Raw genomic sequence first — 17,458 nt, 5'->3', positions numbered from 1 at the left:
CTTATTTTTCGAGACCACATGGACTGTAACCCGCCAGGCTTCTCTGTCTGTGGCATTTCCCAGACAAGAATACTGGAATGGGTTGCCATTTCCTACTCCAGGGGATCCTCCCAACCCAGGGATAGAATCCATGTCTCTTACATTGGGAGGCAGATTCTCTACTACTGCACTACTTGGGAAGCCCTTCTAACTTTGAAAAGTGAAAGAAAGTGAAAGCGTTAGTTGCTCAGTCGTTGTCTCTTTGCGACTCCATGGAGTGTAGACCCCCAGGCTTCTCTGTCCATGGAATTCTCCAGGCAAGAATACTACAGTGGGTTGTCATGCACTTTTCCAGGGGATCTTCCCGACCCAGGGATCGAACCCAGGTCTCCTGAGTTGCAGGCAGATTCTGACTTTAGTGGTATAATTTAATTTCTTTAGTAGATGATATGTTACTTTATTATTATTTTTATCTCCTCGAGTCATTTTTTGGTGATCCTCTTCTTTCAAGGAATCTTCAGTTTAATCAAGGATATTTAATTTATTGCTTAAAATATTCCCTTTTTATTTTTAATGTTTTTAGAATCTCTATGATCTGCTTTTATTTCTGATACTGGTAATTTATATATTCTCCCTTGTGTTTTTTTAATCAGCCTAGCTTGAAGTATATTGGTTTTATTGATTTTCATTCTTCCCCATAGAACCAAGTTTGGAACACATTCATTTCTCTGTTGTTTTTCTGTTTTATCTTCTGTTGGTTCCTTTTGTTTTCTTTTTTATTTCCTTTTTTTGTCCTTTGGATTTAACTTGTTTGTCTAGTTGCTACATGTGAAGATTTTAAAAAACATTTTTTTTACTAATATATTTTTTCCCTAAAATCTTTTAATTTTTAAGATTATAATTTTCCTCTAACTTCTGCTTTAGCTGTACCCATAAAAACTTGATCTTTTGAGCGCTCATAAATTTGAAATGTATATTCTGATTTCCCATGTTATTTCTTTTGTGACATGTGAGTTCTTCAGAAATATGTTGCTTAATTTCCAGATATATACAAAATTTTTACATAACTTTCTTAATCTGATTTTTAATTTCATTTTGAACAGAGAACATACTCTGAAATTTGAATCTTTTTAAGTTGTTGAGAGTTACTTACCCAAGACATGGCCTATTTTGGTGAATGTTCCAAGAGTAATTGTAAGGAATATGTATTCTGCATTTGTTGGGTGGAATATTCTATAAATGTCAACTGTGTTAAGTTCTATGATGAGATTTTTCTGTGTTTTCTATTCAGTATTCTGTATATTCAAGGAGATCTCTCCGTTCTTGTTGGAAAGAACAATAGCAACTTTTCTGACTGTTACTGTGAGCAATAGTAATGATAACAGACATCATTTAAAGAGAGTCCTACATGGTGCACCTCCTCAGTACAGCTCTGTTGAGGTGTAGTGTGGTGTTAGTCGCTCAATTGTGTCCAACTCTTTGTGACCCCATGGACTGTAGCCCGCCACCATTGAGGTGTAAGTAGCTTTATTAACCCCATTTTTTAGATAAACTTTTAGGCACAGTAGGGTTGTTATTAGGTGATAGATCAGGAATTAAGCCTAAGCAGTTTGCCCTAAAACTTGTCCTTGTGAAATGTCTATGAGAAATGGAAAATATGCTAGCTGTAACACTAAAACTAGTATTTTTTTCCTGAAAAATTTTCTATATGAGCACTGATCATTTTTGTTGTATTTCACTTAACTTGTCTTTCTTTGTATCATCTTTGTTGACATCACTGATTACATTAGGTATATAGTATATGAAGACTTTATGAGAAAATGTAAGGATTTGTAACATTGGAAACCTTGGAAGTGCAGCGACTGATTCCTTTTCTAAGAAAACGGGCTGTTCGCTGCTGAAACTTTGTTTTGTATGATGCTGATCTGAGAAGAGCACTCTGCTTACATGGAGTCACTTGAAAATGGCTTGCCAAAAAGATCCTTTGCTCTAAAAGCCTTTTTATTGTTAATGAACACCCCATATTTTACTATTGGATGCTTATTCCACTGTCTTAAAGCTTTGCTGCATGTTACCAGGAAATAGACCTTAATAACTTTTACCAGTCTTATTGACCTCATTGTTAATGAGTTTAATAAGATGCTCTCCTTCAGCTAGGTTTTAGTAGGGGTCAAGATCCAGAAATCATGAGGGCATTCATGCTTGATATGAAGTGTTACTAAACTGAGAGGGTCAAAGGCCTGTATCATAATAAGTAAAATTAGTTTGCTGAGATACCACTATTCATTTTAGAAATGATTTTCAGTGCTTTGTTTATTAAATATTTATTGAGTACCTATAGCGTGATAGTGTTGGGGATATGTGAATGAATAATACATGTTATCTTGTCTTTAAAGAGTGAAGAATAGAATAGTAAAAAGATTATCTTACTGGTGATTCATGCAACAGTAGAAGTGTATGCAAAGTGCAGAAGTGACACTCACTAATCATACTTGTCACCTTGGATTGGAGTCAGGTTCCTAGGATTGAAACCCAGCTTCCCCCCATGGCCTAGATATTTAGCCTTAGGCAAGATACTCCTCATCTCCGAAGTGGAGATTTTTATTATACACCTCAGATTTGTTTAAAGAAAACTCTGTTTCCTTTACTACTGTTCCCACCACTTCATTTTTGACTCTTTGACAGGTGGGTGTTTTTCCTATACCAATTAATTCTCCAACTGACCCTTCAGTTCAGTGATAACACTACCTGGAGTTAGCGTGGACCTCACAGTTTAAGGGCTCAGTCCCACAGGACTGTCCCCCTCCTCCTTACTTCAGATACCAACTGCAGGTTCAGGTTGTCACCTGTGTTTCTGACCAACCACCTGTAATATGGAGGTTCCCACAGCCCCCTCCTCAGGTTTGATGATTTGCTAGAACTCACAGAACTCAGGAAAACAGTTTGCTTAATAGATTACCAGTGTATTAGAAAAGGATACAACTCTGGAACAGCCAGCTAGCAGAGATGCATAGTGCAAGGTATTGGGGATATACAGTCTTGCCACCCTCTCAGTACCTCCACATGTTTACCAGCCCAGAAGTTCTCTGAACAGCTAAGTTAGGGGTTTTTTGGATGCTTCATTCTGTATGCATAATTGAAAAAAATCATTGACTGTTAGCGATTAACTCAGGCACCAGTCCGTTTCCCCTCCCTGCAGGCTGGTGGAGTGGGGCTGTAAGTTCCAGCCCTCAAATCAATGTGATAGATTCTCCTGGCATCCACCTGCCCTGTTCCCAGCTTAGGGGCTTTCTATTTTTTTTTTCAATTTTTTAATTTTTTTTTCCATTTATTTTTATTAGTTGGAGGCTAATTACTTTACAACATTGCAGTGGTTTTTGTCATACATTGATATGAATTAGCCATGGATTTACATGTATTCCCCATCCCGGTCCCCCCTCCCACCTCCCTCTCCACCCCATCCCTCTGGGTCTTCCCAGTGCACCAGGCCCAAGTACTTGTCTCATGCATTTAGGGGCTTTCTAAAAGTCACCTCATGAATATAAATTCAGCTGTAGTCGAAAGAAGCTCATTAGAAATAACAAAAAATGCTCATTTTACCTTTATTGCTCTGGAACTATTTCATGGTTCAAGACATATATATTTTTTCTTTTGGTGGCACCTTGCAGCATGTGGGATCTTAGTTTCCTGACCAGGGATCAAGCCCATGCCCCCTGCAGTGGAAGCGTGGGGTCTTAACCACTGGACCATCAGGGGATTCCCTGGAACTATTTCAGAAAATGGATAAAAACCAAGTATTATAACAAAAGATGTTTCTTTTACCTTTATTGCTGTGGAGCCAGGATGAAGACCAAAATATGTATTTCTTATTATATACAATATCATGGCTCTCATGATGATTAAATATGAATTCATCTCACACCCATTAGGACAGTGCTTATCACCTGGTATGTGCTCAATAAGTGTTAGCTATTATTATTAATATTAATTAATACTTGTCTTCTATCTAGTCTGTGTTCTTTTTGGACAGAATCTTTTGTATCTTAAGCCTAAAATAAATGAATGAATAAATTAACCAATAAGTGAATAACTAACTCTTGTAGAACTGTCAGGATTTTGAATTGTGATAAGACAGAGAAGGACATTTTAGTCAGAGACAATAGTTGAGTCAGTTCATACAGCTCTGATGCAACAAGATATGTTGAAGATCTTCAGGAGATTAGTTATTGCTGTATTGCTGAAGTATCAGTGGGCATGGTGGGTAATTATTCTGCATAAGTAGGTCATTGTCATGCTTAATACTTTGTCCTCAGGTTGGGAGAATTTTAAGCTGTGAATGACAATATGTTTTTAATTGGGAAAGGTTCAGTCTGACAGTGGTGTTAAGGATATTGACACTGGAGGCAGTGAATATGAAGTAGGAAGGCTGTTGTGGCCAAGAAAAGAAATGATGAATGCCTGAAGAAAGGCGATGGCAGTGGGGATAATTGTTGTTCAGTCACTAAGTCATGTCTGCCTTTTTGCGACCCCATGGACTGCAGCATGTCAGGCCTCCCTGCCCCTCACTGTCTCCTGGAGCTTGCCCAGGTTCATGTCCATTGAGTCGGTGATGCCATTCAGCCTATCCTCTGTTGCCTCCTCCTCCTCCTGCCCTCAGTCTTTCCCAGCATCAAGGTCTTTTCCAGTGAGTTGGCTCTTTGCGTCTGGAGACTAAAGTACTGGAGCTTCAGCTTCAGCATCAGTCCTTCCAGTGAATATTCAGGGTTGATTTCCTTTAGGATTGGATAGTTTGAGCTTCTTCTTGTCCAAGGGACTCTTTAAGAGTCTTCTCCAGCACCACAGTTCAAAAGCATTAGTTCTTCAGTGCTCAACCTTCTTTATGGTCTGTCTCTCACATCCATACATGTCTACTGGAAAAACCATAGCTTTGGCTATACAGACCTTTGTCAGCAAAGTGATATCTCTGTTTTTTAATACTCTATCTAGGTTTGTTGTCACTTTTCTTCCAAGGAGCAAGCATCTTTTTCGTGGCTACAGTCACTGTCCACAGTGATTTTGGAGCCTATGAAAATAAAATCTGCTGTTGTTTGCATTTCCCCCCCATCTCTTTGCCATGAAATGATGGGACTGGATACCATCATCTTAGTTTTTTGAATTCTGAGTTTTAAGCCAGCTTTTTAACTTTTGTCTTTCACCTTCATCAAGAGGCTCTTTAGTTCTATTTTGCTTTCTGCCGTTCAGATGGTATCATCTGTACACCACCCGAGGTATTGATATTTCTTCTGGCAATCTTGATTCCAGCTTGTGATTCATCTGACCTGGTATTTTGCAGTGGGGTAGTAGAAAAGATGAATTTGAGAGACTTTAGGGAAGTAAGAATCAAGATCTGGTGTTTGATTTGATGTGAGGTTGAGGGAAAGCAAAACCTAGGATTAGTTCTACGTGACTGGGTGGTTGTAGATCATTTTGATTGAAACAGACTCTCAAGGAGAAGTGTTTCCAGGCTCATGAGGCAAGCTAGCGGAGGTTTAGACATGCTGAATTTCACATTTCAAAGGGACGTTTAGGTTTACTAGGCAGTCATATATTTGTATCCTACGCTTGGGAAATAAAATTTTAAAAGTGGTTATTGCTTGAGAATTGTGAATAGGAGTAGGTGAAATTACCCTGAGACCAAGTGTTGAAAGAGGAGACATTTCAAAGACTGGTACAGGAAGAGTATTGAGTGAAGTGAATGTAGAAGGATAAGCACAGATCTTGGGATAAAATCACAAGAGTGTGAGGCCAGAAAAGCAAGGGGGAAGATTGTTTCCAGCAGGAGAGAAGGCCTGTAGCATTAGGTACTGAAGGGAGGTTAGCTTGGGATATGACTAGTAGATAAGAGATAAAGATCTTAGATTGTAAAACCTGAACAACTTGAGAGGAGTATTGGGGAAGAAGTCAGACTGCAGTTAATTGAGGATTGAATGGGAGACAAGATAATTCACCCCCCGTAACTGGGGACAGAGAGAGGCTGGGTACGGATGAAATATGATACATTTTACTTTACTTTAAATACAAAGTTAAAATTTTTAGAAAATTCAGTCTTTTTTTCTGTTTTTTTCTGGATTTGGACGTCTGTCCCTCTGCTAGTGATTTTGCTGAGTGAATACCTCATCAAAATATGGATGCAAGTGCCGAAAACCTTTTGTTGCCAACATTTAGAGGAATGACATAGAAGATACTGTAAAAGTGAACTGATTTCTTTCTGCTGAAATGCTATAGTTAAGAAACTATGTAGAAACTGTAAGTTAGTAGATAAAAAAAGATTCTGGAGGTCTAGTACAAAACTTAGTAATTGTAGTCAACAATCTAGTGGGCCCTTTTTCCATGGGTTCCTCAAGGGTGGATTCAACCAGTGTTTAGTTGGTCTTTGGATTAGTCCATGGCTCAGTTTCTGGTTGGTTGAATCTGTGGATGCAGAACTTGCAGATACGCAGGGACAACTGCACTCTACCATTTTATATGAGGTACGTGAGCATCTGTAGATTTCAGTGTCCACAATGAGGTCCTGAATCTAGTCTTTCCATAGGTACTAAGGTTTGACTGTACTGTACTATGTATTTTAAAAGTTGTTAAGGGATTAGATCATAATTATTCTCACCACAGGGAAGAAATGATAATGCTGTGTGCTGTTGGCTAATGCTACAGTGGTAATCATATTGCACTATATGAATGTATCAAGTCAATACATTACACAATGTTATATGTCAGTTATATCTCATTAAAATAGAAATTATGCATCACTTGGTATTTTCTTTTTTTTTAAAAATTATTAATATATGGGAGGACTTCCAAAACAGCTGGAAGCAAAATGAGAATTTTGGAAGGTTCTAATGCTTAAAATATTATCTGCTTATTACTGTGTTATTTCAGAGTGATTTTTTAATGACAGTTTTTTTTTTTTTTTTTTTGGTTTGCTTTTGTTTTTGTGTTTTTTCGGCCACACCGTGAAGCTTGTGGGAATTTAGTTCCCCAACCAGGGATTGAACCCAGGCCCTCAACAGTGAGAGTGTGGAGTCCCAACCACTGGACCTCCAGGGAATTCCCTTAAATGGCAGTTTTAAAATACCTGAAGATAGAATTCATAATTAATTGAAGATACTCATGTCTTTAAACTATGGTGACATCACCTACTGCTACATTAATAAACTGCTTAAGAAGTAATTTGATGAATATTATTTTTTTTTCTTATTACTAAAAATAAATGCTGTGCATTCCCTCATCCATAGGTGTTTATTGGCAGGATTCTTTGATAGGAAGGTTATCAGAATATAACCTTTGTAGTACTGTTTTTGTTTTGTTTTATGCTTGCTAAAATCATTGAATAATTTTATATTCTGCTGGTCCTATTTTGCATAAAGAACTATAAGACATTCAGCTGTTAACCATTTACTTTCAGGTTTGGTTTGTATTGTGCTATAGAGTGTATCTTACTATGAGACTACATCAAAGGAAATAAAATTGAATAAAGCAGGTTTTCATTCTGGGTACTGAAATGAGAATAGATTGTTTATTATAGGCCTTCATCAAAAACTTGAATTAATAGTTGAGTTAAAAGGATTTATTCTGAAAATTTGTTGTTGTTGTTGTTCAGTCACTAAGTCGTGTCTGACTCTTTGTGATCCCATGTCACAAACTTTCCTGTCCTTCACTATTTCCTGGAGTTTGCTCAAACTCCTGTCCATTCATTCGGTGATGCCATCCAACCATCTCATCCTCTTGTCTCCTTCTCCTCCTGCCTTCAGTCTTTCCCATTATCAAGGTATTAAACATTAGTGTTTTTAAGATCTGAAAAATTAGTATTTTCAGGTATGAAAAATTAGTATTTTAAGTTTTGAAATTGTAAGCCAGAGAGGAGAGACTCCTTAAATATACATATACTGTTTTGCAATGCATTTAAAAAGTAAGAAGCCAGTTGTGAAGCAAAGCAAGATGGTAAGCACCGTGACTTGGGTTCTTTTCATTAAGTACTAGCACCTCTCCCTTGTCTGTCATTTGTGTGGAGTTTAAGAAATCACACATTACCAAAGCCATGTTATCAAGTGGCCTATTAGTGAGGAATAAATGACCCTCTTATCTAAAGATTTATATTCTTTTAGTGTGTTGAAAATTTAATAAATAAAAACAAAAGGCTTCTCACTTGGAGAATGATGTGATAAGGTATTTAAATAAGGAAATTTTGCTTATTTCATAGTCAAATATACTTTCTTAAGGTATAGATAATATTCTTGCATTTAAGACTATGGTATTACTCTTAAAATACTACTTGTTTGAAATGTTGAAATGAAATTATTTTCTATGGACTGAGATAATTGATTTTGTTGCCAATAATGGTGTGCAACATTCTTAGCAGTGTTGTCCTTCATAAAAATATTTTCTACTCTGTGCTGGTGTCAAAATTTAGTAAAAATTGATGAATAAAGTTATATTAGGCATAAAAGTGTAGAGGCATACGAAGATAGGAGCTTGGAAAAAGCAGCACTTCAGTGAATTCAGTAATCTTTTATTTCATAAGTTAGGCATATTTATAAATAAGATAGTTTCAAGAAAAATTGCTGATTAGGTGAAGTTGTTGTAAAATAGAGTTCAGTTCTCAAGGGGTCAGCTGAGTCAGCAGCACTGAAAACATGTAGGGGGTGGTTCTTAAAATCCTTGCTGCATTTGTAGATTTATGATAAACTATAAAGAGCAATCGGAGGCAATTATGGAGGAAAAATAGTGTTATGAAGAAAGAAATACTTATATTCATTTTAAAGGTAATCTTAAGAAATGTTATTTACATTAGATTGATTCAGGAAATGCAGAACATTTTGAGGCCAGTACAACATATTTTAAAGTAGCTTGACATTTCTTGAAATACAAAACATATGTTGTAGAATTAATAAGGTTTAAATAATTTAAATTGAAATTTCTGTAAGTACATCAGATTATTATGATGAACAAATTTTCTGAAGAAAAAAAAAAGGATTGCTGATTAGTATGGAGATTTTTAAACTCTTGTAATAGTAACAAATTAAGTTTTGTTTAGTTTTTGGAGCATCTGGCCTTAAATGACATAGTGAAATTTACATTTGATTGAGAAGGGGTCACTTAATCCTGGTATAGAGATGTAGTGTATATCATATATTTTGGATTTAGTACATGAAATAAATGTTTTGAATTTTTATATGAAATAAGTGTGACAGATGAAGCTTTTTCTTAGTAAATAGTTAAAAAAAATAAACCTATTGGGACTCCTTTTATGTCTGGCAGCCTTGGTTTTCTTATTATAAACTAATAATGTGGGTTACTAGTATTACTGAATTTTTTTCTAAAATTCTGTGACATTTGGATTAGTGACTATAAATGATTTTTAGTACAAATAATTCCATGACTGTTGTAGTCAAGTTAATTTATAATATCTATTCTAGTGGCACAGTGATAATAAGATATTTCAAATAACAACCTTATCCCCAAAGGAACTTTGTGTCACCTCCTATTAATAAGGAAATGTATAAAAATTGCCATTTTACTTGGAGGGTTGTGATTAATACTAGATAAAAATAATGTACAGAATTCTGTGGGGTTTAGAAAAGGAAGGGGGCCATAGCAGTAGAAAGAAAGAAAGTGGTGGTTAAAAGAAGCCCCTTTGATGAGCTATGTGAGTCACGTTCTGTGATCACAGCAGAGAAGTAATATTATAAAGGTGGACAAAAATTCCTCTTCTTCCCTTTTACGTTCTTTGGCTGGCCTAATACATAAATAAATACAAGACAGATTAATAGGAGGGAAATTTAATTATGTGCCTGTGGGAGCCCCAGAAAGATATGAAGGCTCAAAAGGCAGCTGGTAATTGAAGCTTATATTCCATCCTGAGTCAGGGAAAGGGGAGGGATCTGGGGATGCAAAGAGGAGGAAGGTCATTCACAGGAAGTGGGAGGAGATATTTGGGAAATTAAAAAAAGGAGGTAGTCCTGTTATGCAGATACCTTTCTTAAGTAAAAGGATATCTCTCTTAATAGCTCTCTCCCTTTCTTAAGTCAATTTAGGCAATTGAGGGAGAGGTAGAAGAGCTTTCAAGAATCTGCTGAGTTTTGATTGTGTTTAGCTCAAAATAGTAATCCTTATGCTTGTTACTGAACTCATGTTTAGCTGCTTGCCTCTTAATAGCCAGTACTCACTGTTGGGAAAGGAAAGATTGCTTTAATAAGGAGACTGGCACCTGCGGAGAAGATGGCTCATATCCACGAACCATCTCCTATGATTCTGCTTTGTTGTTGTTCAGTCCCTCAGTCATGTCTGACTCTCTGAGACCCCATGGACTGAATTACTTCAGGCTTCCCTGTCCTTTGCCATCTCCTGGAGCTTGCTCAAACTCATGTCCATTGAGTCAGTGATGCCATCCAGCCATCTCATACTCTGTTGCCCTCTTCTCCTCCTGCCTTCAGTCTTTCCCAGCATCAGGGTCTTTTCCAGTGAGTCAGCTCTTTGAATCAGATGGCCAAAGTATTGGAGCTTCAGCTTCAACATCCGTCTTTTCTTTCTTTTTTTTTTAACATTCTTCTTTTCAATGAATATTCTGGTCTGATTTCCTTTAGGATTGACTGGTTTGGTCTCCTTGCAGTCTAAGGGACTCTCAAGAGTCTTCTCCAATACCACAGTTCAAAAGCACCAATTCTTCGGTGCTCAGCTTTCTTTATAGTCCAACTCTCACATCCATAATTGACTACTGGAAAAAACATATTTTTGACTAGATGGTAATTCTTAATAAGAATTAAAGTGACATGAGATAGAATAAAGGAAGAAAATAAAAAGTTTAATAGCATGTGTACATCAGGGCTTCCCAGGTGGTGTTAGTGGTAGAGAACTTGCCTTCCAATGCAGGAGACATAAAAGATGTGGGTTCGATCTCTGCACTGTAAAGATCCTTTGGAGGAGGGCATTGCAACCTACCTCAGTTTTCTTGCTTGGAGAATCCCATGGACAGAGGAGCCTGGTGGGCTTCAGTCTATAGGGTTACAAAGAGTCGGACATGACTAAGCAACTTAGCACAGCACACACATTGGAGAGACCCAGGAAAATTGAGTAAATTCACCTAAATGGCCAAATCCCTCACCTTGAATACCATCTTAAGTTGAAGATAAAAGAGTATGTTGGGGGGAATGTTTTTGGGGGAAAATGGTAGTTCATATGGAGCTGGGAAAGCAAATGTTTGGTAAACAGATGTTTGATGTGCTACGCAGTGACAGTGGGACAGAGGGAACTCTGATCGCTAGGCCCTGCTGAGTTTCCCCGTCACACCTAGCCCATATCCTTTGCAGGTTGTTGTAACTCTGTTCCAGGAACAGGCCTGCTATCTAAATTTAGGCAGTGAGGGGGAAGGTCAAAGCTTCTTCCTCAGTCTTTTGGGCCTTGATTGCTTCCAACTGTAAATAATCTAAATGCTCATTTTGGGGTGGTAAATTCTGCTGGCCTACAGAGGGAAGTTACAGAGAAATGAGAAACAGAGTGATAATGTCCAAGAGGTAAGACTGGAGATCACTGTTAAGGAGAGCAGAAAACTTCTCTCTTGATAAGCTGTTCTCCAGAGGCTACGATCCTGTTGTGTTTTTAGTTGACATCGTTTAGAGGGAGGAGGCTTGCCTGAAAAAAAGGGTAGATTTAGGGCATGACAAGAGTTCATCATAGTCTTACCTGCTCTCAGAAGCTCCTGTGGCTTGACCCTTATTAGAAGGAAGGGAGCTGTTTCTTATTTATTCTCTAGGAGAGCATGATCCAGACTGGAGGTGGAAGTAGCTGCCCTTTCTTAAATCTTTTCCTAGCTCAGGCCTCCTTTAGGCTTGTTATGGGCTCTGGACTAAATAAAGGTTTAATGTTAAAATAACTATTTTTTGCCCTCCTCCCAAATCTCTTCTTTGCTTTCAGGTGCCTTAACATTCTTTTCACTTGGAGGCAAAGCCTTTTATCAGTTATTAGATCTAAAAGGCATAAGAGGAAGTTTCCCTTTTGAGGATGCATGTTGATTTAAACCTATTTAAATTAAAGTATGATCAATTAGGGGAGGGATCAGTTGGGAATTTGTGATTAGCTGATGCTACTACATATAAATTAGATAAAAAGCAAAGAACTATTGTATAGCACAGGCTTCCCTTGTGGCTCAGCTGGTAAAGAATCCACCTACAATGCAAGAGACCTGGCTTTGATCCCTGGGTTCGGAAGATCCCATGGAGAAGGGAAAGGCTACCCACTCCAGTATTCTGGCCTGGAGAATTCCATGGACTGTATAGTCCACGGGGTCACAAAGAGTCGGACACAACTGAGTGACTTTCACTTCAGTTCACTGTATAGCATGGGGAACTGTGTTCTATATTCTGTAATAGCCTATAATGGAAAAGAATCTGAAAAAGAATATATATATGTGTATATGTGTATATATATACACTCATATATATGCATAAAACTGAATCACTTTGCTGTATATGTGAAACATATAAATCAACTATACTTCTACTGAAAGAATACAATCTGTTAGTAAATTACTAAGACTATGTCATGTGAAGGATGTTATTGTGGTAGCTATTTTGCAGTATATACAGTGTATCAGATTATTGTGGTGTACAGCTTAAATTTGGTGCAGTTTTCTAAGTTGTACAGTTAATATGCATAGGACGGTTTGCAGTATTTATTTATTATCCATTTGATTTCATGGAGTATATAGTGATACCCATGCTTTTGTCCCTGGTATTGATAATTTGTATCTTCTTTCTTTTTTGTTTTGTGAATTTAGCTAGAGGTTTATCAATTTATTGATCTTTGTAAAGAAACTACCTTTTGGTTTCATTGATTTTAAACTTTGTGTCCCCAGTTTTATTGATTTGTGCTGTTATCTTTTTTATTATTATTTTACTTCTGTTTGCTTTATTTTGCACTTCTTTTCCTCATTTCTTAAGGTACACGTTTAGATTATTGATTTTTGGATGGCTCATCTGAAATACATATATTTATATTTCTAAATCCTAGATGTATCCCACTAATTTTTACTTGTTGTATTTTCATTTTTGTTCAGTTAAAAATATTTTCTACTTTGAGTTTTCCTCTTTGATCCATGGAGTGTTTAGAAGTGTGTTATTTTATTTCCAAGTATTGGGGATTTTTCAGACACATTTCTGTTGTTGATTTTCAGTTTAATTATATTATGGTCACTAAACATAATTTAGTTAAGTCTAAAAAAATTTCTTAAAGTTTGTTTTATAACCCAGGACATGGTTTGTTTTGGTGAATGTTCCATGTGCATTTGAAAAGAATGTGTATTCTTCTGTTATTGAATGGAGTGATATATAATATCAGATACTATTGTTGATGATGTACAGTTCTTCTATAACATTGCTAAATTTTCGTATACTTCTTTTCATTTCTGTGAGAGAAGTGTTGATGTCTCCAATTGTAAATGTGGATTTGTCCATCTCCTTTCATTTCTGTGAATTTTTTGCTTCATTTATTTGAGAGCTGTTGTTAGCTACATATGTTTATAAGATTCTTATATATTCTTGGTGACTAGATCTTTTTAGTGTAGTGTCCTTTATACCTAGTGATTTCTCCACAGTCAAGAGTAGCCCTCGCCCTGGGATTGCTCCACAATCCCTAAACTCCAGCTCCCAGCTGCTGCCCCTTCTAGGGGACCTTCATCCCTTTCCAGGCTATGTATGGCTGCAGCAAGGACTGTCTGATTCTCATTCTATTTAGGCTGCCACAGATCAGACGTTTCATTCTCAGCCTTAAATGTTTCTCCTCTGACTCAGACAATTGCCCTGATATGGGGATCAGACCCCTGCTTCGCTTCTTCCACCCACCAAGGGCAGGTCCAGTCCTCGTAGTACTCCTGTTTTTTCCCCCTAGTTCCTCCATCCTACCGAGTTTTGCGTGATTCTGTATATTCTTTTCTGCTGCTCAGCTACTCCTGTCTGCTCTCAGCTGGTGTTCTGCGTGGACTTCTGTGTCTGAAGGTATATTCCTGATGTATCCATGGAGAGAGATATACTCCATGTCCACCTACTCCTCTGCAAGCTTGTATTCTAGTATTTCATTTTTATTGTATTTCTTTATACAATTACTTTAGTTGTTGCTTTAGGAATTGAGATCTTTGTTTCCTGAATATAGTAGAACTACAAAAAAAATGTTTGGTTTAAACCTAACCACATAATTTTTCATGGCTGTCTTCTTTTTTTTCCCCTCTATGTTTAATGCAGTGGACAATTTTACCTTTTATTGGCTAAATGGCTTGAAAATGTGCCTGAAATTTGATTTACTGTTCAGAAGAAATTCTTGAAAAGAATGAATAATTAGTTATGTTTTTGTAATTTAAGTTAATTAAAGGTGGATATTTGAGATAATTATACCTCTCTATATGCCTATACTATTGTTATTTTGTGTTCTTTAGAGTGTGGTAAAATGGTGTAAAAACTGAGATAATAATAGTAATAAAAATTTGTTTTAGTCACTCTAATTTTATGTTCTAAGTATTACTATATTTAATCTCCTTAATAATTGAGATGGTTTATTTCAATTTTATTGATAGAGGTGCTGTGCCTCAGCACAGTATTTTGTCCAAGACTACACTCTTATTTGTAGTGAAATTTGAATTCAGACTCAGGTCTGTTTGACTTTAAAATTCATGTTTTACCATTAATCTAATCATTGATTCCACAGATATTTGTTGAATACTTACTATGCGTCAGGTACCATATTGTTTCTGATTGAAAGTCAACATGATCTCTGCCCATATGATACTTCCTCTGTTGTGGATGAGATACCCATTAAACAAATATAATAAAAATATAATGTGTAGTTATATTATAGTAACTGCATTGAGGGAGAAGGAAAAGTTATGATAAGAACTGAAAACTTGGGGATTTAGTTTAGATTCTTTTTAGAAGTAACATTGAGGGCAGGAGGAGAAGGGGGTGACAGAGGATGAGATGGTTGGATGGCATCGCTAACTCATTGGACATGAATTTGAACAAACTTTGGGAGATAGTGAGGGACAGGGAAGCCTGGCATGCAGCAGTGCATGGGGTCACAAATAGTTGGATACAACAAAGCAAGTGAACAACAGAAGTAATGTTAAGAAATAAGGATCCAATATTGATGGTAGTTAGCAAACAGTAGGAGGAAAAGCTGTATTGTCAGAGAGAAAAGGATATACCACCTTGGGCAGGGAAAAAAAGAAAAAGTTCTCAGAACTGAAACAAGGCCAGAGTAGCTGAAGTATAGTATTGTAACAGTCTTTGAATATGAGATGAGGCTCACGAGAGAGGCAGGGTTCAATTTATCTAGGACTTTGTAGGCCATGCTAAGTTGGTTAATTAGTGATTGCCTTGGAAATTTTACTCCTTAAAAAAAGACCATTTAGAATGTAAGCCATTTGTAAGGTGAAAACTACTTACTTCCATGAATTAGTTGATGGATATAGCTGGTATCTCTTTATCTCAGAGCAAGGTAGTCAGTCCTAAGAATCCAGCATCACTTGCTTTTCTGTCTACCCTGGAATCTGTGGCTTCTTAGGTTTTTCTGATAAAAGAAATTTGAGATTTTTCAGATGGTTAATATGTTTTATTGTTTTGGTTAAAATAATACTAAAAGAACCATACATTTAGAATGTTATGTGAACATTGCACTTGAAAGATTTTTCTCAACTTCAGACATGCTGTAGATCAAGCATGACCTGCTGCTCTTCTTCATTTTAGTTCTTTTTAATGACCATTGAAATACAGCATCTTTCAGTGTTTACTTCAAATTTCTAATGTTTAAGCACATTTTTATATCTTTCTCAGTCTGAGGGAAAAGGCCATACCAATGCTGGGGATGCAATATATGAGGTGGTGAGTCTACAGCGAGAGTCTGAGAAGGAGGAACCAGTCACTCCTACTAGTGGAGGGGGCCCGTTGTCACCCCAGGAGGATGAAGCAGAAGAGGGTAAGAAATGAAACGTACTCAGTTTCTTGTCTTTACATAGCTGCTTTACTTGTATCCTTACAGATGTGTGTGTGTGTGTGTGTGCGCGCGCACGTGTGTGCATGTGTGCATGCGTGCCTCTCTAAGCAGTAGGGGGAGGAGTGGTGTTTCTTCGTAGTCTCTGCTACTTTTAGACTAGATTCTACTAGATGCAGAAGAGAATTTGGTCCATTTGGTTCCTTGGTTGCATACTCCTAAGTGCAACTTACACAATTATTTAAATTTGACAGCTTAACTTTGCTGTCTTGCACGTTTGAAGTGTTTAATGAGAAGTTTCAAATTCTCAGCATTTTTAGAATTTCAGTGGTTAATGCTATGTCCTACTCCTCATTTGACTTGATTCAGTTTTGATTTGTTTATTGTTGTTGCCTTATCACTTACCATTCACTTTTTTGAAACACTAGTGATTATCTGCTTTTTTTACTACATGAATGCTGCTGAGAGTTGCTAACCAACCTCATGAGAGTCACACTTCACTTGGCTTTGTGCTCAGTACTTTTTATAGAAACTAGAGCTAAATGATGGATCTTTACTTTTAACCTTTATATTACCTGCTTATAGGATAGGGTTTATTAAAAGAAAGTTTCTTTATATCATTTTTGCCATCTGTTTTATCCTTCTTGTCAAGACAGTATTCAAATCTCTTGCCCTTTCTGACATTGGGTTATTTATCTTCTTGTTGATTTTAAGATTTCTTTAAATACACTGGTAAAGGTCCTTTACCTGGAGGAGGAAATGGAAACCTACTCCAGTATTCTTACTGGAAAATCCCCATGGACAGAAGAGCCTGGCAGGCTGTATAGTCCATGGGTCGCCAAGAGTTGGACTCGACTGAAGTGACTTAACACACACAGAGGTCCTTTATTGGATGTGTTTTACAGATATTTTCTCCCACTCTGCAGTTTGCCTTTTCATTTTCTGAACAATGTCTTTTGAGAAACAAAAGATTAATTTTTGTAAAGTCTGATTTGTCAATTTCTTTCTTCTTCTTCTTTTTTTTGCTGTGTCTTGTGGGATCTTATTTCTCTGACTGAGGATTGAACCTGGACTGCCTGCAGTGAAAGTGCAGAGTCCTAACCACTGAATTCCCTGTCAGGTTTTTTTTTTCCATTAATGATGTGTCTGTGAACGATTTAAATTTTTACATGTAGTTGGAAGTAGAGTTCTTCCCCCCACACCCCACTCAGAAAACAGTTATTATCTCATGGTTTCTGTGGGTCATGAATTAGGCTTGTCTGGTCAGTTGTGGCTTTGTGTTTGTTATGGAGAGTCAGATATTATCTGGGGGATTTAGTTATTTGAAGATGACACTGATGGTGCTGAAAGCTTGGAGAAGCTTCCAGTGGGGCTGATTCATAATCGTTGTCAAAATGATGCTGGCCGTTGGCCGCGATACTTCACTTTCTCTCCACAAAGGCTTCCTACTCGTGGTGCTTGGGTGTCCATG

General features: G+C 37.0%; 1 protein-coding gene across 3 annotated transcripts in view; it reads left to right on the top strand.

Moving 5' to 3' along the window:
- RABGAP1L (RAB GTPase activating protein 1 like) overlaps positions 1-17,458 on the top strand; it is a 677,279-nt gene that overhangs the window by 135,118 nt on the left and 524,703 nt on the right. For all 3 annotated transcript variants that reach the window (XM_020902280.2, XM_070474047.1, XM_020902281.2), the window contains exon 11: positions 15,831-15,972. In XM_020902280.2, the coding sequence (XP_020757939.2) occupies positions 15,831-15,972 (142 nt within the window). The remainder of the gene's footprint in view (positions 1-15,830; positions 15,973-17,458) is intronic.

The sequence above is a fragment of the Odocoileus virginianus genome, chromosome 11 (genome assembly GCF_023699985.2).
Source record: "Odocoileus virginianus isolate 20LAN1187 ecotype Illinois chromosome 11, Ovbor_1.2, whole genome shotgun sequence".
Taxonomy (NCBI): Eukaryota; Metazoa; Chordata; class Mammalia; order Artiodactyla; family Cervidae; genus Odocoileus; species Odocoileus virginianus.
This window is presented reverse-complemented; position numbering and strand designations above follow the sequence as displayed.